Source organism: Neoarius graeffei, chromosome 24 (genome assembly GCF_027579695.1).
Source record: "Neoarius graeffei isolate fNeoGra1 chromosome 24, fNeoGra1.pri, whole genome shotgun sequence".
Taxonomy (NCBI): Eukaryota; Metazoa; Chordata; class Actinopteri; order Siluriformes; family Ariidae; genus Neoarius; species Neoarius graeffei.
The window spans coordinates 37718740-37741941 of record NC_083592.1 but is presented as its reverse complement, the minus strand read 5'-3'; the positions used below and the strand labels follow the sequence as shown (position 1 = coordinate 37741941).

The window sequence follows — 23202 nt, the reverse complement described above, 5'->3', positions numbered from 1 at the left end:
CGAATTTGCAAAAAATAAAAATGCTCTGTTTCTCAAAATCCAGTGAATGTGGATGGAATAAAACAGTTATTCCACTCAATCTCGTCATACATGGCTATCAGCTCATGTATGACTTGATTTTGTGGAACAATTGTTAAATAGCTGCTGTAAGGTAAGTGATAACAGGAACTAACTTATGGGTGGCCCACAGAATTAAATGCAACTATAAATTATTAAAAACCACAATGCTGTATATTACTAAACTAAAAATTTTAATTCTTCACAGATTGCTGTGATATAAAAGGAATAAAGTACTTCTGGATGTACTTTTATAGGAAAATAATAATTAAATTTGTTGTGGTGGCAACACACATGCTTTTACTGTGGCAATGAGCTCAGTTTAGAAAGATCAGGTGCCAGGATGTATAGTATGTATGTGAACTTGGCACCTGAGAGATGGAGGAGTAAGTTTTACATTAGCTACTGTATATTACAGAATTTGAGTTTTGGTGCATGTTAATATGCAACTCTGAGAAATGATGAGATCATTGAAGAGTACGCAAAAAACAACAAAAAAAAACCTACCATACAATTTTCTTTCTTTTAGATCTCCAATGGATGTCAGCGTTTTATTTTCTAACTCTAAGGTTGGCAATTTACAATTCGGGTACTAAAGGTAACAACATGTGAAGTACTTCCATGAGCAACTGCTTGGAGCTTATAGGACAGCAATAAAAGATTTAATGTGTAATATTTTAGAAATCTTTTCTTACCACATTGAGTTTGAGTTCCATGTTAAGAACGCCTCCACTGTCCAACACTGGCATCAGATTAATGGCAAACACTGCTGCCCGGTCTGGAGGAATAGAGATGTTGGGCCCAAAGAAGATATAGAAGTGCACAGAGAAGGTATCCAACTCATTGCGTAATGTAGGTCGGATTGGCCAGCACTTATTGGTGTCAGCAGTGGGAGCCAAGTAGATGATGCTGTTCTCGGCCTTCAGCAGTGGACTCTGATCCGAGCCATTCCGTACGAGGTTGGGCAAGCTGGCAGCTGGCAGTGTTTCCGACAGAGAAAAGCCCATCGCTGTGCCAAATGACTGGGGCATATTCATAGCAGATGAGCCTTTAGTGATGCTCGGCTTGGAGCAGTCTAAAGGGAGATGATCAGAGGAAGTTTCAGGTTGAAAAACATAAAGCACTGATTGAGTATGAGAATGATGAGGGATGACAAAGAAGCGAAAGTAAATGTGAAATGGACATGTTGCACTCTTGAAGGAAAATGTGACAGGGTGATCTAAGCATACAATTCAGAGCAAGGATAAAAGTCATTCCTCCACATCCGTGAGCTACATCACTGCAGGAATATCTCAAACTTTCCTTTCTAATTTTATCCAGAAATTCAACTCCAACCTTATTTTTCTGATTGCAAAAAGCTTTTTGCTGGTGTGGGGGTGTGTATTGTGTCCGTATTGTGTAGAACATCTCATCTCATCTCATTATCTCTAGCCGCTTTATCCTTCTACAGGGTCGCAGGCAAGCTGGAGCCTATCCCAGCTGACTATGGGCGAAAGGCGGGGTACACCCTGGACAAGTCGCCAGGTCTGTGTAGAACATTAAAGTGTATAAAGGGCAGTTGGGTTTCATATAATAGAGAAGCCAAAGCATATTGAAGCAGGCAGAAATATTTGTCATTGACAAGTTTAAGCATATTCCTCACTCTAAATAACTGTGTTATTGGCTTATTTTCAATCCTAAATCAATAATCACTGATTTAGATTTTGAAAACAAACCAGGCAGATTTCAGTTCAAGAGAAAGATCAGAACTTTGGTTTGTTGTCTGGTTTAAATGTGGCTTGTGACAATGACTCATTTGAATACTTGATTCTGTACAGCATTCTCTGGTCTGTTGTTTCTGTATAATAGACTGTTGCTGTGAATAACACACCATTGCTATGGACCACATCGTTAGCAGGAATCAATAAAATCATTTTTAAATCAATATTTTGTGTAAAATGATTGATTTCTTTAGGAAGTAGACATGTAATAAATGGGATAATGTACATTGAGCCAAGGTATTACTGTGAAATAAATCTCTTCAGGGTGAGTCGAGACCCCTGTGCTTTGTGGTCCTGTATCACCCTGTCGGGGTTTATTTTGTGATACGTTAATTATCTTTTAAGATTAAACAGGTAGTAAGTAAGTAAGTAAGTAAGTTTTATTTATTTAAGCACATTTAAAACAACTTACAGTGCCTTGCAAAAGTATTCATCCCCCATGGTGTTTGTCCTGTTTTGTTGCATTACAAGCTGGAATTAAAATGGATTTTTGGAGGGTTAGCACCATTTGATTTACACAACATGCCGACCACTTTGAAGGTGCACATTGTAGGGCTGTGCGATGTCCCCTTAATTGGCATCGATGATGTTTACAGTGCAAACATCGTGATGGACGATCATATCGTGGGCGGGTGGGGGGGGGATTTTAATACCACATTATTATTATTATTATTATTATTATTATTACTATTAAAAGTATTAGATACTCATCCGAGGCTTTGGCACGTAAAGAAAAAAAAGCGCTAGGTGATGTGGAATATTTGGCCTTGATAACGGATATGTGGTCCAGCTGCAACATGATGCCCTATATGTCAGCTACCGTACATTATGTGGACCGAGAGTGGGCAATGCAGTCCAAATGCCTGCAGACGAGTTTCATGCCAGAGACACATTCAGCGGACAATTTAGAAGACGCATTGCATGAGACACTTGCCAAATGGAAAATAGAGAAAAAGATCGCCTGCATAACAACGGGGCAAATATTGTCACAGCCATCAGGCAATTGAAATGGCCGTGGTTAAGTTGTTTTGGGCACAATTTGAACCTGGCCATAACCAACTCGCTTGCGCAACAGAGGGCCAGTACAGACCGAGCGTTTGGAGTTTGCCGAGCAGTCAACACTACGTTTGCGCACAGCTGGCTTCGGAGAAATGAGCTGCGCAAAGCGCAGGTGGAAATGAACCTCCCCGAGCACTCACTGATCACGGTAAGATATTAATCTGCTCTAACAATGAAAGACTAGTATTCAAACTATGAGAAGAAACTACACTTAAGCTATTACTCATTGTTTATTTACACCATATCAATTGAAGATGCGTTTCGGCCTTTAGTGCGCACTTGAACGCGCTAATTTTTCCAATTTATTAGTGTTTGAATTATTGCACCAGCTTTTAAAATCATGATTTAATATTGTTTTTTGTTTTTTTTACTGTCTTTACATTTATCAGAATCACCTTCATTCTTCCATTTGGTTTGACATTATGGCTTAGAGTGGACCATTTTGAGTCTGAAAGTAGGCCTATTTACCAGATTAAAGTTATTTGACTTCTGCCAAAGTCTGCGCTTCACTGCCGTTTGATAAGGTGCAATATTTCCCGACTGAAGTCGTTAATAGTGGCTATTTGTTTGAACATGACAAATTTTACATTAAAAGTATAGTGTAGGCTAAAAAATGAAGTCAAAATTTATTATTAGTAGCATACTGTATTTGTGTAACCACATGTTATGTTCACTAGCACGTCCCTGCACCATAGCCTACGTGAACAAGCGGTAATAGGATATTACTTTATAATGATTTATATATTTATATATAATTATATGTTATATTTATATATTAAACAAAACTAACTAACTAAACTAACAAAAAACTAACTTTTTAGGTTAAATAGGCCCAGATGATACTGTATATGCATGTTTATGACAGGAGGGGGCGTGGTATCACGATGGTGGCTCTCCATCGTGATGGATGACCACCATCGTCGATGGACGATGGCATCGTCTATCGGCACAGCCCTAGCACATTGTTTTTTTTATTGTGACACAAACAATAATTAAGATGAAAAAACAGAAATCTGGAGTGTGCATTGGTATCCCCCCCCCCCCCCCCCCCAAAAAAAAGTCAATACTTTATAGAGCCACCTTTTGCTACAATTATAGCTGCAAGTCTCTTGGGGTATGTCTCTATTAGCTTAGCACATCTAGCCACTGGGATCTTTGCCCATTCCTCAAGGCAAAACTGCTCCTATTCCTTCAAGTTACAGTAGATGGGTTGTGCTGGTGTACAGCAATCTTCAAGTTATGCCACAGATTCTTAATTGGATTGAGGTCTGGGCTTTGATTAGGTAATTCCAAGACATTTAAATGTTTCCCTTTAAACCACTCCAGTGTACAATACACCTTTATTAATTCTCCCAAATGGGCTTTTCAGAATTAATTTACATGAAGCTTAATATTAAAATATAAATAAAGAAAACTACATCCTTAATTACAATAATAATATATAAAATTATATAATACTAGAATAATTTATATAAAATAAATATATGCATATAGGGCAGCATGGTGGTGTAGTGGTTAGCGCTATCGCTTCACAGCAAGAAGGTCCGGGTTCGAGCCCCGTGGCCGGCGAGGGCCTTTCTGTGTGGAGTTTGCATGTTCTCCCCGTGTCTGCGTGGGTTTCCTCCGGGTGCTCCGGTTTCCCCCCACAGTCCAAAGACATGCAGGTTAGGTTAACTGGTGACTCTAAATTGACCGTAGGTGTGAATGTGAGTGTGAATGGTTGTCTGTGTCTATGTGTCAGCCCTGTGATGACCTGGCGACTTGTCCAGGGTGTACCCCGCCTTTCGCCCGTAGTCAGCTGGGATAGGCTCCAGCTTGCCTGCGACCCTGTAGAACAGGATAAAGCGGCTAGAGATAATGAGATGAGATATATGCATATATACAAAATTAAAATCAGCTTCTTTTCAGTTCTTGTCTTGCTTGCCTCTTGAAGGAAGCGAGTGTTGTCGCATTCCTTACTTCTGGTGATAATTCATTAAAAGAATTTATGGCTCTGAAGAAAAAAGTGTGCTGTGCTGTTGCAGTGCAGCACTTAGGTACATTTAAGAGATCCTTGCATCTGGTATTATACCTATGAACATCAGAACATTTGGTAAGCCTTGTACTTAAATAGTTAGGTGCCAAGTTATTTAAACATTTATAAACCATAAAGTGTAGCTTTAGCAGTATGTTTAGGGTCACTGTCCTGCTGGAACATGAACCTTTGTCCCAGTCTCAAACCTCTGGCTGACTCAAACAGGTTTTTCTCCAGAATTGCCCTGTATTTAGTGCCATCCATCTTTCCTTCAGTCCTGACCAGCTTTCCTGTCCCTGCAGATGAAAAACATCTCCACAGCATGATGCTGCCACCACCGTGGTTCATTGTAGGGATGGTGTTCTCAGGGTGTTGGGTTTGTGCCACACATGGCATTTCCCATGATGGCCAAAAAGTTCGATTTTTGTCTCATTTGAGACAACTATTTGAGACTAACCCCCCAAAAATCCATTTTAATTCCAGCTTGTAATGCAACAAAACAGGACAAACACCAAGGGGGATGAATACTTTTGCAAGGCACTGTATTTTGCTGTATGTCCTGGCATCAAATAATAATCAAATACACTATGCACTGAGAGGCTCCAGTTGAAATTATGGATTCTCTTCAGTGACTGGTATAGTACTATTTTCTGAGGGGCGCAGTACTATGCTAGTCACTGAAGAGAATCCATCATTACCGGAGCCTCTCAGTGCATTAAAAACTTCCAAGCAAAAAGTGTTAAGATTGAATCTCAACATAAACTCACTGGAGGCAGCCATGTTTGTTGTTTACGTCAGAGCGACCTTTGACCTGCACATGTGCAGTGTACTATGCTATCGCCTGCCTCACTAGGCATGATCATGATGCGTATATCTACACACACAAATGCTCGCAGAGCCACAGTTGTGACTCGAGCCAGCCTTATCGCTTGAAATTGTGATATCAGTTCATGGTATATCCAGGATATACCATGACTGACTCACATCATATCCATTTTTTTTTATATCATGAGGTAATGGATTTCATCAATGGTGGAACTATTTTATGTCATGTGAGTCATCCTTGGCCAATCCCTGCATGGGAATTTTTTTGATGAGGGATATAAAATCAAATACAAAATAGCATTAGAAATAAAAAATAAATAAACATTTTTGAGTAATGAACATTTGGCACAGGAGTATAAAATAATCCAAAGACAGGAGCTACGTGCAGCATGGCCACACATAATTGTTAAGGCTAGACGCAGCATTCGTTTGTACGTACAGTATATGCATATTATTTTGTTAGAAATCATTTAACAAATTATGTGCCCTGTATCCTGGGAAGGGCCTGATTTTTAATAATGTTTCAGATTATTGATCAATAATAAATGATTTAATCTTTTGAATAATAATACAAACTTGACAGTTCTCGACCCAAGACTAGAGGCACAACAGTAACCCATATGACCAGGGGCACTGAGGCTATAAAAATTAGAGGGAGCACTAGAGGACCTGTCATATCTGAAATAAACCTTCATTAGTATGTTAATTGTATTCCATTTAGCCAGTGTCTCAGATCAAATCAAGCCATTCTTCCACTCCTCCAAGATTATTGCCAAGCCATTGGAAAATAATAATGGGCTGAAGCATGCAATTAGAGATTTTTGTGTCGAACTGGGGAACCAGAAGCATCAACAAGCGGATGCTTTCTGCATCCCAACCAGCTGGACACAGTTTTTAGCACATGTGAAACCACAGGTGGTGCCGCAGGAAGACCACATGTTGCTTCTAATGGAAGGTTATTATTGCAACTCGAACGCCAAAAAAGAAAGTATAAGTTATCTGACACCTCCATTTTAACCATGTATTGTTTTGACTCAATAAATGATTGGTGAAAACTGTAGAGAGGAAACATGGTGGGTCAGTTAACTGACAAGTAAGCAACCCATGCCACAGGAGCTTGCAGTCAAGAAAACTTTCTTTATTTTAGTAATGTCAAGAAAAGATGGTTTGTTCCAAATCTTTGAGGCACTGCTTTAATTATAACCCTCTGAAAGCAAAGCTTGATTTCACATTCCCACTGGATGTTTGCCTTCAAAAAACTGACATTTTCAGCTCTTCCTGCAACTCAAAACTTTGGATGTGGACACAATGGCAAGACAAACAAGTAAAGATTACGACACCACCAAAAAAACAGTTCACGATTGGGACTACGATATGAAAGTATTTTATTTTCCATGAGGTGCTTTTCCCAGAGCCCTGTAAACTCTTATTCCTCCAGTTTTCTCTCAAGGCAGCATTGCCATCCAATTGTCCACCTCTGTTTTACAGATATTACACTTGCAACATTTGTCCACAAGAATGACATTCACCACAAATAAGCAGCATTATCATATGACCCATACGGACCCGAACACGCGCTCTTAATAAAACCATTGGGAAAAGTCACGTGATTGGGCAGATATGGATTTTTGAATCTAGTCTGGAAAAAGCCGTATGCGGCCCCGGACCCATTTCCCTCACTTCCGCTGTTTTCATTTTGCTCTGAATCGTTACTTTGAAAAATGAGCAACACTACTGAGCAGAGTGAAAGTGAATTTTATGAGCCAGATGATTTATCAGACACAGAATTGTGTCTGAAAAATACAAAATTGTTGAAGAAAATGAAAAAAGGTACTTTCGAGTGAAGAAATTCACTTGTTTATACAAGGACTACAACAAGAAAACTGTTTTTTTTAAACTAATACGGCATGAACGTTTTCAAAAGATTTCTTGCAGAAGTTAAGTAGAAAAGAGACGTAGCTGTCATCCCCTCTAAGGAGCTAGACAGCTTGCTATGTAGTTTCTATGTACAAACAAAGAAAAAAGGAAAATTAGACTACAAACCTGACACTTTGTCTACCTTTTCATGAAGTATTCATTCGTTGTTCATTGTTTTCCACTGTGTATGTTAGTTAAAAAAGGTCATGTAATAAAACGCTTATCGACTCAGTTAGGTCGGGCCAGACGGGAAAATATTTGGCTCTTGGCCATTTGTACGGCATGACCTCAAGCCAAATATTTTCCCATCCAGCCCTCCCACTCAGTCAATAAGTACAGAATATTTGCATGAAAAAAGTTGCATAACCACCCAGATCCTATACAGCAGGGGTCCTCAAACTATAGCCTGTGGGCCAACTCCGGCCCGCCACTGGCCCCCCAGCCCCTCTGCCCCCCACCACTTGAACCAGCCCTATGAGGCAATCCCCAAAAGTGGTCACGGCCTATTTTTTTAAATTGCTTTTTGGCAAATAATAACATGTCTGCATCTTGTATTTTGTTGATTTTATCAATTAAAATTGATATTTAGTTATAAAATGAACTATTCATATTTTCAGAATTTTCGTCATATGCTCACGATCAAGCAGTGACAGGCAGCGCATGCGCAGAGAACTGTCAGTGTTCAGGACAGCAAAATGGCTAGTGGTAAGCGAAAAGTTGACAGAGAGTGCAGAGTTTTTAAAGAACAGTGGGCCACCGATTATTTTTTCGCTCAGTGTAAGGACCGTGCAGTTTGTCTTGTATGTAAAGAAAGTGTGTCGGTTTTCAAAGAATATAATCTGCGTCGTCACTGTTAGGATTTAAAGCCATGATTTAAGTTAGTTTTATAGCTGCAGAACGTGATTTAGGATTGTTAGATTTAACCAGTCTCTTCAGTGTTGAATTTGAAATTGAAATGATTGAATGTTAGATTTAATGTTAGATTTAAAGCTGCATTAAGTGATTTAAGTTAGTTTTGTAGTTTTAGAATGCAGAATGTAATTTAGGATTGTTAAGACTTTATGATTTTAATATTTAGCTTCTTAGATCCTTTGTTGACTGTTCCTGTGTGGCTTCCTGTAAAAGTTACTGTGACCTTCTTCCAGTGGAGAAGACACTTCTTTGCTAAGACTAAACATAGTAGAATTGTCGTAAAACATCTCGCGCTTTGACGTGCGTAAATGTTGAGTTGCTGAGTTGTTAAAAAAATATCCGTTGATATGAAATATATATACAGGATTGCGCAAGGTTTCACTTATATTGATGGAATTAAGATGTGATTTGCTGACTTAGCACAAGATATCAACACATTCACATACGCACACACATAACACACACACATCCTACCCCCATCCCTCTACACACACACACACACACACACACACACACACACACACACACACACACACACCAGACACAACAGACAAACACAGCTGTCTGTGAAGATTCTCAATCATCCAGGTCATAGTAAACTGTGGGTGGTAGAAATGGGCAACTGGACTTGCTTGAAGATTCTTGAAAACGTTTCACCTCTCGTCCAAAAGGCTTCCTCAGTTCTGTCTGACTAATAGGGACAAATATCTGATACTTCCTATTAGTCAGACAGAACTGAGGAAGCCTTTTGGACGAGAGGTGAAACGTTTTCAAGAATCTTCAAGCAAGTCCAGTTGCCCATTTCTACCACCCACAAACACAGCTGCCTTTTAGAGAGATAAACAGACATTTGTTATGATTATAATTTGTTATAAAAGGTTTTTTTTGAATGCTGTATCTTTGGTGAAAAGACTGTGAATAAACGGCCAATCTGTGAAGCCAATCTCTGGTTTTCTGGTCTGTTTTTTTCACGGTGTTTTCGCTCCAGAATTCTGCAGGTGGTCAGGAGGGCATTGGTCTCGAGAAGTTGACCGTTCTGGCTGGGAGAACCTTTACAGTCACTACGAAAGCTATAAGGTAGCTATAAGGTAGCTCACCTACTAGCTACCCATGGAAAGCCGTTTACTGATGGGGACTTTGTTAAAGTATGCATGCTTGCTGTGGCCAAGGAGGTGTCTCCCGACAAGAAGGATGCGCTCAACGCGGTGAGTCTCTCCGCACCTACTATGACCAGGCGAACCGAAGATTTCAGGGACAACGTGTATGACCAGCTGAATGAGAAAGCGTCAGAATTCGAGTTTTTTGCTTTGGCCATGGATGAGAGCAATGACGTGCAGGACACAGCACAACTGCTGTGATCTATTGATCTATTGCTCATATTATTATAATGTCACTGTTTTTTTAAATGTATTTATTGTATAGGCCTATTTATTTGACCTTTATTAAGTGCTGCACACAATTATTATAAATATTATTAATAATATCAACAGGCCTACCTACAATTTATAATTTTCCACTCACCTTTGCCAGCGTCAATCACCTCAACTAGGCAGATGTTTCTTACCTTGACAGCTTTGATGTTATTTTTATTAGAAAATAAATAAATGGAATATCTGTGGTATTTCAAATTAAAACAAAGTGTGAAGACTCGATTACTACTTTTGCAAACCACTAGTAAAGATAAACAAATATGTGCCAGGAATCAAGTGTTGATATAGTAGTGTGGATATAGTAGTGTGGATGGCTGTGCCAGGCTAGTAATCTCTACTACACAATGAGGCCTGCTGGTGGTCATATTTGTCTGGGGCATACAATTCTATGTTATATAGCTGACCCGACCCCGGCCCCCCATCACAGTCAGGAACGACAATGTGGCCCCCAGAGAAAAAAGTTTGGTCACCCCTGCTATACAGCATCCTCACATTCACTACCTTGGAATAACCAGCATCATCTCACACTTTAAAATGGCTTTATGCCTTGTGGAAATGTATAGCAAAGCTAGCATCTGTTGATGTAAATATCTGCAACACTGCATTGCTTGATCAAAGTGTGCTTTCTTGCTTTAGGCTCAGGACCGATACAGCATGAGTTGAACAAAGCACTGCTGTAAGCTTTGCTGCACACAACAGTGAGAGAGAAAAATAACACAAAAGTTAAAGTCTTGACGTTTTCCTGAAAATTATATAAATGCATGTTAGATCTCAGTATCTTATGTATTCAAGTGTTTAGAAAATTCGAGGACCTGACACAAAAGGTAAGACCCACTTACTCTATCCTTCACTAGCTGTAATTAAGTGTTGATCACAGACCATGAAATAAGCAACACCATGTGACGATAAAGGTTCACTAGCAGTGAGTGCAGAGATAGAGCACAAAGTCTTTTTTTCCATTAATACAAATCTAAACATTACATGAATGTTATTACTAGCTGACCAATGAAAGCACTTTGAATTTGTAATTAGACAAGTTCAAAAAAAAAATCACTGAAATAGGCCTGTGCTTATAACCAATGTGGACAATCATATTCTCTTTTTTTTCCTGTTATTCACTCTTTTCTTCTTTTGGCGGCTCCCGTTAGGGAGCCACATATTTGATTTGGCATGGTTTTTACACCAGATGCCCTTCCTGATGCAACTCTCCCCAATCTATCTGGGCTTGGGACCGGCACTAAGTATGCACTGTCTTATGCAACCCCAGTGGCTGGGTATTTTACCTAATCTGCATGTCTTTGGACGGTGGGGGAAACCGAAGCAGCCGGAGGAAACCCACACAAACACTGGAGAACATGCAAACTCCACCCAGAAAGGCCCCCGTTGGCTGTGAGATTTGAACCTGAACCTTCTCGCTATGAGGTGACAGTGCTTCCCACTCTTTAGTCTCACTTTAGAGTGAGTGTTATTCACTCTTTGAGTCTTTTTTTTTATCCTGACATTAAAGTGAGCCATACTGATATACCTGTATAGACAAAATCCATCCTTTTGGAGGGATTACAGTTCGCACATCATAGCACCCACTATTAATGTCCACCATATTATTATTCCTTTGCTTCATTAATGACTTCCTCTTTCCTCACACAGGGCACCAATAAAACCCAAGTGAATATTATCATTGGCCAGGTAATGATTGAACCTGATATAGATTTAAAAGCAGTGTGTGAAAAGAGTAGATAATGTCAGTGAGATTAACAGGGCTATAAAACGTCTAAGCGAGTATGGGCAGGTGTGTAGCTCTAAAACCATTTCCAGTAATTGTCTTAGAGCAGGTAAGAGGTGTGGTTTAACATGGATCTGAACTAGAAGAGGTGTGTTTGGGGAACGAGCTAGTGGGGTAATGACTAACATGTCACACCTGAGCCCTGTTATCCAGGGCTTTGAACCGGTTCAAGGAACGAAAACCGGGAACTTTTTCTATTTCACATGGAACAGAAACGAAACCAGAAACTTTATTATTTTTTATGTTCTGGAACAGAAACGCTTATTAAAAATAATGGTAACCGGTTAATACCAGTTTTTATTTCGTTCCTCAAAGTTTCCGTAGCCTACAAATAAAAAAGTCATTCTTCTCCTGCGCAAGTTTCTATGACCCGCTGGGGTTCACTTCCTGTGTGACGTTCGCTGACTGAATGGAGAGAGCGGGAGGGTGGACTACTATCACGTCTCCACATCTTAAATAAGAAGTAAATATTGCAGTATATCGTTATTCAAAAACGTCAATTTCAAACACGATATCAATATATTTGTTCACGTTAATGAGAGGCTCGCGAACATTAAATGACGTTAACCTCTGTTAGCCTATCAATGCATAGGGCCTGACTAGCCTTTGGTAACACATAAACGAATTATCTTTCATTTTTGGCACTTTTTCTGTTTGTGTAGATGGGAAGACATACTGAGAATCCAAATCGCCAACATTTGAAATAATAATTGTTTTGAATTATTTCTTGTCTTATTTAATGAAGGTTGTAATAGAATTAGCCTACATTTGGCTTAAGCTGGATGAGACAGAGACATAATTTTATAGCCATTTTTTAAACAGCTGACAGGGAACGTAATTAACCGTTCCGGGAACGAAATTTTTTTGTTCTAACCGGTTCGGGAACGTCTATTTAATGGTGGAACCCAAAACCGGAAACGTTAAAATTCCGTTTCTGTTCGGAACGAACCAATAGGAAAAAAAATTCTGGTTCAAAGCCCTGCTGTTATCCAACATAAATTGATGTGCTCTCTTATTTCTCTCCCTCTATTGTATCTCTATTACCAATCAAAGTGTGTACACAATATTTCTTTTAAAGAGGTACTGCACACTTAATTCTGTTTTTTGAGTTATAAACTAAACGATATCACTGTACTGTGATGAATCTCATCAGTGCTGGTGTTAATAGTGTTAGTGTTAATAACACACTCCACCATTTTGTTTTTCTCTACTTATGGTGTACGAGTTGATAGCCTAGTAGTAGAGTAGCCAATCAGAGCGCGTGATTGCTCATATCCAGTGAATGTGTTTAGAATAATACATTATTATACTGTATGTTTCTTGTATAATAAATTCTCAAGTGGCATTGGATTTAATTTTGAGTTTTCGTCACAGTCTTATCTTCGTTGAGCCTTTGGAATGATACTGGTTTTTTTTTGGCAAACATGAGTTCATGTCAGAAATATATTATTTACTTGCCACTGAAAAAGACGTTACAACAAAATATTAGCTTAAATTATTAATTAAAAAAATGAATAACTAAAGAAAAGGTGGATCTGCTTTGACCATACTTAGGACCAAAAAATTCATGGCTTAATATCTTTAAATCACAGCTAGAGCTGTAAGAGAAACCCTTTATAATTCAAAGATCCTGAATTATTAAAAGATGATAATAGTTCGGGTGCAAGCTAACGTTCAGAGTAAGCTGCTATTTTCATAAAACCCCCACTGTGGGTCTGAGAGAAGATGAATGAGTGGAGTGGACAGCTGAGAAGTGGGTGGCTGGCACATGTTTGTGGAGTAACTTCCACCCTCCACCTACGCCAAATCACACCTCCAGGTATTGAGGCTGTCAGACTCCATTGTGTATTCCAAATTAGCACTTTTTTTTACAATGGAATTTTCTGTCCTTGCGAGTTCCTCAGCAATCTCGCAGCTGCAGTGCTGGAAACAGAGCACCAGTATAGAAAAGGAGAGGCAGTATGTGATCATTTGTATGTAGAACCAGGGGCTGTGTTGTTGGCCCTAGACTGAGCTCAACTTCAGCAGAGGTCAAGCAAAATATCACACAGCGCAGCTCCTGCTGTATTGCTATGGTAACTGAGCCTGCTAAGAGAGACAAGGTGCGAGGAAAAGAGCACATTAGACAAGGCTACTCCAGCAGACTTGACTTCTTCCCTGCAGACTTCTAACAATGCATTGCTGAATGCTCCTCTGTAAGTGCTATCAGTTTCAAAACCTCTGGTTCAATAAGAGGCCTACTTGATGCAAAAGCTGGTACAAGAACCATTTTCCTGGTAGAGGCATTTTCTATAGACAGCTCCGAAGCAGAATGAATTCCAGAGGGCTCTCTCATATAACACAATCTGAATTCTGATGGACAGGAACTCACTTGACACTTGATGAATAGTTGGTATTTTGCTTTATCTTTTGCTCGTTTCAAGATTTCAAAAGACGAGCATGACAGCTAGACCGTGTGATGATGACTCCCTATACCTTGACAGTCTCCACTCATACAGCATGTCTATAAGGAATATGTATAAGAGATGCCATTTTCAGTGACTACTATTCAAGGTATTACCTCATTTTTCATGTGATGAATATTATGCACATTTTTGTATTACCTATGAGAAAAACGATCAACTTATGGCCTCAAAATATGTCGTAATTTCTTACAAGGTGTTGTCATAAACATAGGCAGACATTGGGGTAATGATTGATATAATCAATATACTTTACATTTGATTATGTGAAAACCTCAATCAAACTGCACTGGGTTGGTTTATACTTCCTACCCAAGAAATGAAGCACCAACTACAATGTACAGTATATTGATTATATCAATCATTACCCCAAATCCCTTACTGTAGCACTGGCATGGCAACTCAAAAATGCTCTCAGCAATGCAAATTATTAAACCACCTAAATCATCCCTATGATGCACACAGCTCTATGATAAGGCAGTGGATGCTCAGTGGGTAAGGCTTTGGGCTACTGCTCAGAAAGTTCAGATTTTGGCACTACAAAGCTGCTACGGTTGAGTCCTTGAGCAAGGCCCTTAACCTTGATCTCCTCAGCCCAACTGTAGGACGCTTTGGATAAAAGCTTCTGCCAAATGAGTAACTGTAATGCTACTACTAGCTGTAAACAAGGAATATAACTGAAGATGAATATGTTATTTGGATTGAACAGATATGTTCTACATGGATATAAATACAGATATGATAACATAATAAAATATCCATTATAGGAGCATTATCTACAGTAAGCTCAATGCTCTTATAAGTTCATAGGATTAAAAACTGAAAATTTAACAAATGAAACAAATACACACATAATTTAATGCAAGAACTGATTAAAATAATAAGTCTTCAGTTCAATATTCTCAGCATTTCTGACATGGAAAGGCAGAGAGTTCCACAGTTTTGGAGCACAGAAGGAAAAAGCTCTGTCACCATAGCTTACACTGTTTACTTTAGGTATGGCTAATAGGTTCTGGTTAGAGCAGTGATTCCCAACCACTGTACCGTGGCACATTAGTGTGCCATGAGAGATCATCAGGTGTACCGTGGGACATTATCCAATTTCACTTAATTGTTCCGAAAATTATTTATTTACTGCAAATAATTTGTCTTCGTTTGTCTATGCCAGCGACGTACCGTATAGTGACCAGCAGAACAATTAAATACTCTTCCAATAGATGGCAGCAGGTAGCTAATTAACCTGTGTATCTACCTGTTGCCATTCAAACAACTGAATTAGTAATGCTTCGGGTGTGACAGCAGTGATAGCGATAGATAAATATTTGAAAAGAAAAAGTACACAATCCAAACTGGGCCCTGGAGAAAATTCTGACCCAGATGAAGGCCCTAGTATGAGTAGAGGTCAGAAGAAAGCAAAAAAGGTGATTTTCCACAACCTATCTATGCGAGCTGGGCTTTTCCAGCATGACTGCTATAAAAACTAAAAAAGGAGAGAGACTCAGAGCTGTTGAAGATCTTCGTGTGTGTCTTTCTTCAATTCCTATGAGTATATCAGCTTTGTGTTCAACTAAACAGGCCCAGGTTTCCCACTAAGGAAATTGTGAGTAAATTGAGACTAGATTATTTCATTCTCATTATCTCTAGCCGCTTTATCCTTCTACAGGGTCGCAGGCAAGCTGGAGCCTATCCCAGCTGACTACGGGCGAAAGGCGGGGTACACCCTGGACAAGTCGCCAGGTCATCACAGGGCTGACACATAGACACAGACAACCATTCACACTCACATTCACACCTACGGTCAATTTAGGGTCACCAGTTAACCTAACCTGCATGTCTTTGGACTGTGGGGGAAACCGGAGCACCCGGAGGAAACCCACGCGGACACGGGGAGAACATGCAAACTCCACACAGAAAGGCCCTCGCCGGCCCCGGGGCTCGAACCCAGGACCTTCTTGCTGTGAGGCGACAGCGCTAACCACTACACCACCGTGCCGCCCGACTAGATTATCATTATATAATTTTTTTTGTGTGTGATATTTTTGTTTGGTGGTGTGCCGTGGGATTTTTCAAATGTAAAATATGTGCGTCCCGTGGCTCAAGAAAGGTTGGGAAACACTGGGTTAGAGGATCTGAGAGTGCATGTAGGGATGGAGTAAGCTAGAAATATAATCAGGAGACATGCTTTTAAGTGCCTTGTAAGTCAATGGCAAAACTTTTTGTAGTTGATTCGAAATTTAACCAGAAGTCAGTGGAGTTTTTGCAAGACAGGTGTGATGTGATCAGATTTCTTTGATTTTGAAACAAGCTGGAGCGGCACGGTGGCGTAGTGGTTAGCACTGTCGCCTCACAGCAAGAAGGTCTGGGTTTGAGCCCCGTGGCCGGCGAGGGCCTTTCTGTGTGGAGTTTGCATGTTCTCCCCGTGTCTGCATGGGTTTCCTCCGGGTGCTCCGGTTTCCCCCACAGTCCAAAGACATGCAGGTTAGGTTAACTGGTGACTCTAAATTGACCGTAGGTGTGAATGGTTGTCTGTGTCTATGTGTCGATGTGATGACCTGGCGACTTGTCCAGGGTGTACCCTGCCTTTTACCTTTAGTCAGCTGGGACAGGCTCCAGCTTGCCTGCGACCCTGTAGAACAGGATAAAGTGGCTAGAGGTAATGAGATGAGATGAAACAAGCTGAGCAGCAGTATTTTGCAGTCGCTGGAGTTTAGAGAGATCACAGTCTGGAAGACCAAATAAAATGCTATTGCAGAAGTCTAGGTGGGATGTGACGAAGGCATGTACTAGCTTCTCACAATCATCCTTGTTTAAATATTTGCGTATTCGGCCAATGTTTCGTATAGCAAAAGGTGCAGATTTGCAGATATTATTGATATGTGAGATATGAATAGAAGGGAAATTGTTTGTTCTTTTTGTTTTTTTGCGAGAAAGGTTCAAAGGGCACCTAACTAAGACTAAAGATATATATCAGAGCTGAGATCTCATTGCTGCAAGTGAATGTTCAGATATGAAGCTCACAGGACAAACACCAGGTTATACAATATATTTAATGTATGTATGTATGACATGCTGACAGTGCTGCCGGTTACCTCAGAGTTTTTTGGGGTTTTTTTCTTTTCTCAAAGTGTTTGAGAGCATACTGGTCGATTATAATTTAAATATAAGCCCTTGTGGTTAGGCCACTACTATTTCAGGCTTAAATCCGAATGTACAGTAGATATGAATACAAACTTTTTTATAGATTTATATTTTATGACTTCTACATTATCGAGTCAGTGCAAAAACATTTTAGAGTCCAAACATTCATTTTCCAGCACAAAATTAAATGTTACAGGAAAAAAAAATTGTCTCTGAGCAGCATATTATCTAAGAGAGCATTTTTCAGATTAAAAAAGAAAACATAATGAAGGCTACTGGGTTTTGGTGCAAAATTAAGAGGCAAGTGTGACAAAGTGTCCAGAAGAACTGTGGCCGGTTCTGTAAGATGCTCAGTAAAACCTACAGCTCATTGCATTTCCTTATAAAACTGCACTCATTGTACCTGAGACTACTATTTTATTTTTTTTGTAAAGCAAAGGGTCGTCTCACGCCAAATATTGACTTTGTTTCATTTATTATGACTTACTGCTGTTTATAGTATTTTTTTAATGTCGAAACATTTCATTATATTATTTTTAAGCCATTTTTTGTCAATTAGTGTTCCAAATATCCATATCTACTGTATATTCAGATGACTCCTATTGGATACAAATACTTTTGGTGAGAAATGCAATTGACAAGGCTTAGTACTAACTTGAGATTTGTGTGTGTGTGTGTGTGTGTGTGTGTGTGTGTGTGTGTGTGTGTTCAGAAAGAGCCTCTCAAAAGTCTGCCTCAAGGCTTGCAGATGGATCTTTTTCTGAAGCTGTTCAAAATTCCTTATTGCCCTACAAAACCTTCCAGCTGGTGCTCAAAAGGTGAATGATGGCTCCAAAATATGACGACAGCCTTTGTAGAAACACCAGCACTTTTTTTCTGGAGTTACAAATTATTTACTGGTGGCTATCTCAAGAATATAAACAGTGTATCACAGAAAACTGCAGTTGTCATGGCTAAGCAGCACAAAACCACTGTCTGATGAAGTCACATATAGTAAATAATGGTTGTAATGCCTTGTATACATTTCCTTTTTTATTTTTTATTTTAAGACATTGATTCTCCTAGTCTGGTACGGTATTTCTGTTTTTGGCTATCATTTACTTAACCAGATCAACTTTTGCTCTTGGCAGGCATCAAGCTTGAGGCTGAATATTCTAGCTTCCATACCATGCAGCCGATGCATAGACCTCTTACCAAAAAGAACACTGGGCATCAAAATACCGGTATGGATTTTGGATTTGAGTAAAAACCACTGCAAGGACATTCAGTGTAAGCTGTACTATAAACAGCAGTAAGCTATAATAAACACAAGCTTCTTTTTGAAAGGGGAAAAGTAAATGCTTAAAGTATAAAAGGGATGCCTCTATCTCCCTTTCCAGAGAAAGAACATTGTTTTATCAATGTAAAATGGCATTTTTGGCATCCAAATCAGATTATTTGCTTGAGGAACCAAGAGCAACAGTACCACCAATGACCTTTGAAAAATAGTATGAATAGTATTAAGAAGCAAGGTTGCAGCTGAGATGGCACGGTGGTGTAGTGGTTAGCACTGTCGCCTCACAGTAAGAAGGTTCTGGATTCGAGCCCAACAGCGAGCAAGGGCCTTTCTGTGTGGAGCTTGCATGTTCTCCCCGTGTCTGTGTGGGTTTTCTCTGGGTGCGCCTGTTTCCCCCACAGTCCAAAGGCATGCAGGTTAGGCTAATTGGTGGCTCTAAACTGAGGGTAGGTGTGAATGTGAGTGTGAATGGTTGCTTGTCTCTGTATTGGCCCTGCGATGACCTGGCGACTTGTCCAGGGTGTACCCTGCCTCTTGCCCATAGTCAGCTGGGATAGGCTCCAGCTTACCTGCAACCCTGTAGGACAGGATAAAGCGGCTACAGATGATGGATGGATGGATTTAGCCCCCTCTGCTGTTATAATGACCTCCACTCTTCTGGAAAGGGTTTCCACTAGATTTTGGAGTGTGGCTGTGTGAATTTTCCCATTCAGACACAAGCACATTAGTGACGTCAGGCTGAGGCTCTAATGTCAGTTTAGGAGGTCTGGGGCACAGTCAGTGTTCCAATTCACCCCAAAGGTGTTCAGTAGGGTTGAGATCAAAGCTCTGTGTAGGCCAGTCAAGTTCTTAGACACCAACCTTGGTAAACTATGCCTTCATGGACTTTGCTTTGTGCACAGGGGCATTGTCATGCTGGAACATGTCTGAGTCCTGTAGTTCCAGTGAAGGGAATCTGTAATGCTACAGAATACAAAGACATCCGATACAGTTGTGTGCTTCCAACTTTGTGGCAACAGTTTGAAGAAGAATAACTTATGGATCAGATGTCCACAAGCTTTTGGCCATATAGTGCATCTTACCCCTCCTATTTTAAATATAACAAACAGTAATCACTAAGTATCAGTCAGAATTTCACAAATCTGTTTGATGGCTTGTAAGTAAGCCATTGCTCTGCAGAAGTGTCATCTGACCTTTCCTGATTTGGCATTAGTGGTATTTCAGGATCATCATTTACAGAGTCGTAAGACATGCCTCATTAAGCAGTGTGGAGAATTTATTTGTCCTCTATATGTGTACAAATTTACTGCATTGACTATTTGGTAAAGCAATATCCTTTCAGACACCCCATAATTTACAGCTATACCTCAACTCAGAGGTTACTCATGATTATTAACTATTTATTTTCACACGTTATATTTTATCTTTAGTACACTATTAAATCAAACAATTTCCTGAAATATCTGGCAGGTGAAATATATCAGTTATTATCAGGAAAAGCAAACCTGACAATAAAGAAAGACTTGGCTCTACCAGGTTGACATAACTGATCCATCTCACACAACTCAAAGAATTACAGAAGTCAGACAGCAATAACTGAACAGATACTAATATGAATAGATATATTTTATGAGGCTAGGAGCTCAATGAAAGTCAAAAAGTCAAAGTCCCTTCCACAGCAGGATCTGGTCTTCCCAGGCAGTCTCCTGTCCCAGTACTAACCAGCTCTTTGTGTCATGATCCGCCCCAGACTTCCACTCCAGGGATTTACTATCTCCCAGTTCAGCGCAATCCGGTTCCGGGACAGGACTTCCATCTTGCCAGCATTCACTTCCTGGTCTGCTCTGCTGTGTATAAATAGGCCGTTCTCAGAAGGGGACTTTGCCAGAATATCTTGTCTGTTTCTCATGTCGTCTCTGTGCCATTTTTTGCTTCCTGATTTTTGCTCTCTGTTTTGCCTAGTCTTAGCCACAGTTTTTTGTACTCATGTTTTGTCATTTTTTCTTGTTTTTTGCACTATGGCTGTTGTCTGAACTATTTTTCATGTTTTTTCATATTAGCACTTTGTCTTTGTCTGCCTCGTTTTTGTCTGAATTATTTTTGCTATTTTTGTTTGACTTTTTTTTGGACTTTTAATTAAATCATTTTTATTCATTGGATTTTCTGGTTTGTGTTCTGCTATTGGATCCTAACTCACCACATCTTGCCACCCTTAACAGTACATTCTGGCCAACATGGATCCAGCGGAACTTAACCATCTGAGAACGACTATGCAGCAGCAAGGAGCACTCCTTGGGACCCACCAACAGGAACTCCGGCAGATCACCCAGAACCTGGCCACCCTGTCTGACTCACTCAACCTCCTAGACACACAACTCCAAAACTCCCAAACCATGCCTACCCCTGCCCAGCCGTCTCTTTCTTCACCTCCCGCCACCGCCGCTGTCCACGAACCAAGACTCCCTTCATCTCAGCCCTACAGTGGAGAACCAGGTACCTGCAGATCTCTTTTTGTCAGTGTTTGCTACTCTTGGACCTTCAACCTCTGGCTTTCCCCACAGAATGCTCCCGGGTAACCTATACCATCACGCTCCTCACCGGCAAGGCCAGGGAATGGGGGACAGTGGGCTGGGATGCCAATGTGCCCTGTTCCAGCTTCAAGGAATTCTTTGAGGAAATGAGGCGAACATTTGATTGCTCTCTGTCCAGCTGGGAGGCGGCAAGAGTTCATGGAGCTGCGGCAGGGGTCCCGATCTACCTCGGATTATGCCATCAAGTTCCGGACATTGGCAGCGTCATGTGGTTGGAACGAGAGTGCCCTGGTCGATGCTTTCCTACATGGCTTATCCGACGCCATCAAGGATGAACTCATCTCACAGGAACTGATGTTGGACCTCTCCAGCCTGATTGACCTGGCCAATCATATTGACACGTGGGTTCAACAATGGAGGAGAGAGAGGAGCCGCTGCAACTTCAACCTCTCTCCACCACCCGCCTCGTCCGTCGAACCCATGCAGATAGATCGGGTACGGGTGTCAGCAGAGGAACGACTGCACCGATGGAGCACGGGGGCTTGTTTCTACTGCAGTCAGCAGGGACACATCTGCCGAGCCTGCCCGCTAAAAGGACGAGCCCACCAGTGAATCGAGGGGCCCTGGTGGGCAATGCTCAGAACCAGTCCCCTGCCGACCGACTGTTGCTCCCTGTTATCACTCAACAACCGGCATCACCATCTTCAAGTGCTCGTCAACTCGGGGGTGGACAGGAACCTGATCTGCTCTGCCACCACCAAGGATCTCGGAATCCCGTTACTCGCCCTCGAGGTCCCTCTCACCGTCCTGACACTCAATGGCACTGGCTTGACCACCATCACTCACCTCACCATTCCGCTCACCCTAAGGATTTCAGGCAATCACTCCAAAACTATACAACTTCACATCATGAACAGCCCTCATGTTCCCGTTATTCTTGGATTACCCTGGTTGATGCAGCACAACCCCCACTTAAACTGGACTGACCACACCATCTTAGGCTGGAGTCCTTCCTGCCTGGCCTCCTGCCTGAACTCTGCTCTGCCTCCTGCCAAACCACCTCAGCCCTCAGCCAGCAGGTTTCCTGACCTTTCTCATGTGCCTCTGGAATATCTGGACCTCAAGCCTGTCTTTAGTAAGACCCGAGCAGTGTCCCTTCCCCCTCATAAGCCCTATGACTGCGGTATCCACCTCCTGCCAGGGATGGCGCCACCCAAGGGATGTCTCTACTCCCTTTCCCCTGCCTAGAGACAAGCCATGGAGAAATACATCACTGAATCTCTGGCAGCTGGGATCAACTGCCCTTCCTCCTCCCCAGCAGGGGCGGAATTCTTCTTTGTGGAGAAGAAAGACAAGTCACTCCACCCCTGCATTGACTATCGAGGTCTCAACGCCATCACAGTCAAGAACTGCTACCCAATACCGCTCATGACTACAGTCTTTGAACTACTCCAGGGAGCTGTTCACTAAACTGGACTTGTGCAACGCCCATCACCTAGTCAGGATCAGGGAAAGGGACAAGTAGAAGGTGGCCTTCAACACCACCACAGGCCACTATTGCCGCTTTTCCACTACAAACGCGGCTGAGCCGTGCCGTGCCGAGTCGAGCTGAGTCGGGCTGAGCGGGGCTGTTGGAGTTGCATTTCGACTACAACCGCGCTGAACCGTGCTGGCTGGAAGTGGGTGGACACATTGGGTGGAGTTAGCGAAAGTGGGTGGACGTCACGTGATGTCGTTCAGCAGCGCAAACAGTGACATCAGTGACAGTGACGGAACAAGTCAGAGCCGGGCCGGGGGCGGGGCAAATGACCGGGCCCTTTATTAAAGCTTATCATAACATCATTTTAGGCTACAAAATGTCCGCAACTGCGGTGTTTACCAATTTCAACACTACCGGGTGCAACTATATGTTATTTAGTACATCAAGTCCTTCAAACGAACATGTAACTCAGAAACAAAAAACATTAGGATACTGTACATGGCTCATAATAAAACATCAATAGCTTATACTGCGCACATTATTTGAAGGGCATACGAA

At 41.2% G+C, this 23202-nt stretch overlaps 1 protein-coding gene across 1 annotated transcript in view; it reads right to left on the bottom strand.

Annotated features, from left to right (window-relative positions):
- tmem8b (transmembrane protein 8B) overlaps positions 1-23202 on the bottom strand; it is a 271726-nt gene that overhangs the window by 78052 nt on the left and 170472 nt on the right. Inside the window, exon 6 of the mRNA XM_060907134.1 lies at positions 753-1132. Coding sequence (XP_060763117.1) covers positions 753-1132 — 380 coding nt within the window. The remainder of the gene's footprint in view (positions 1-752; positions 1133-23202) is intronic.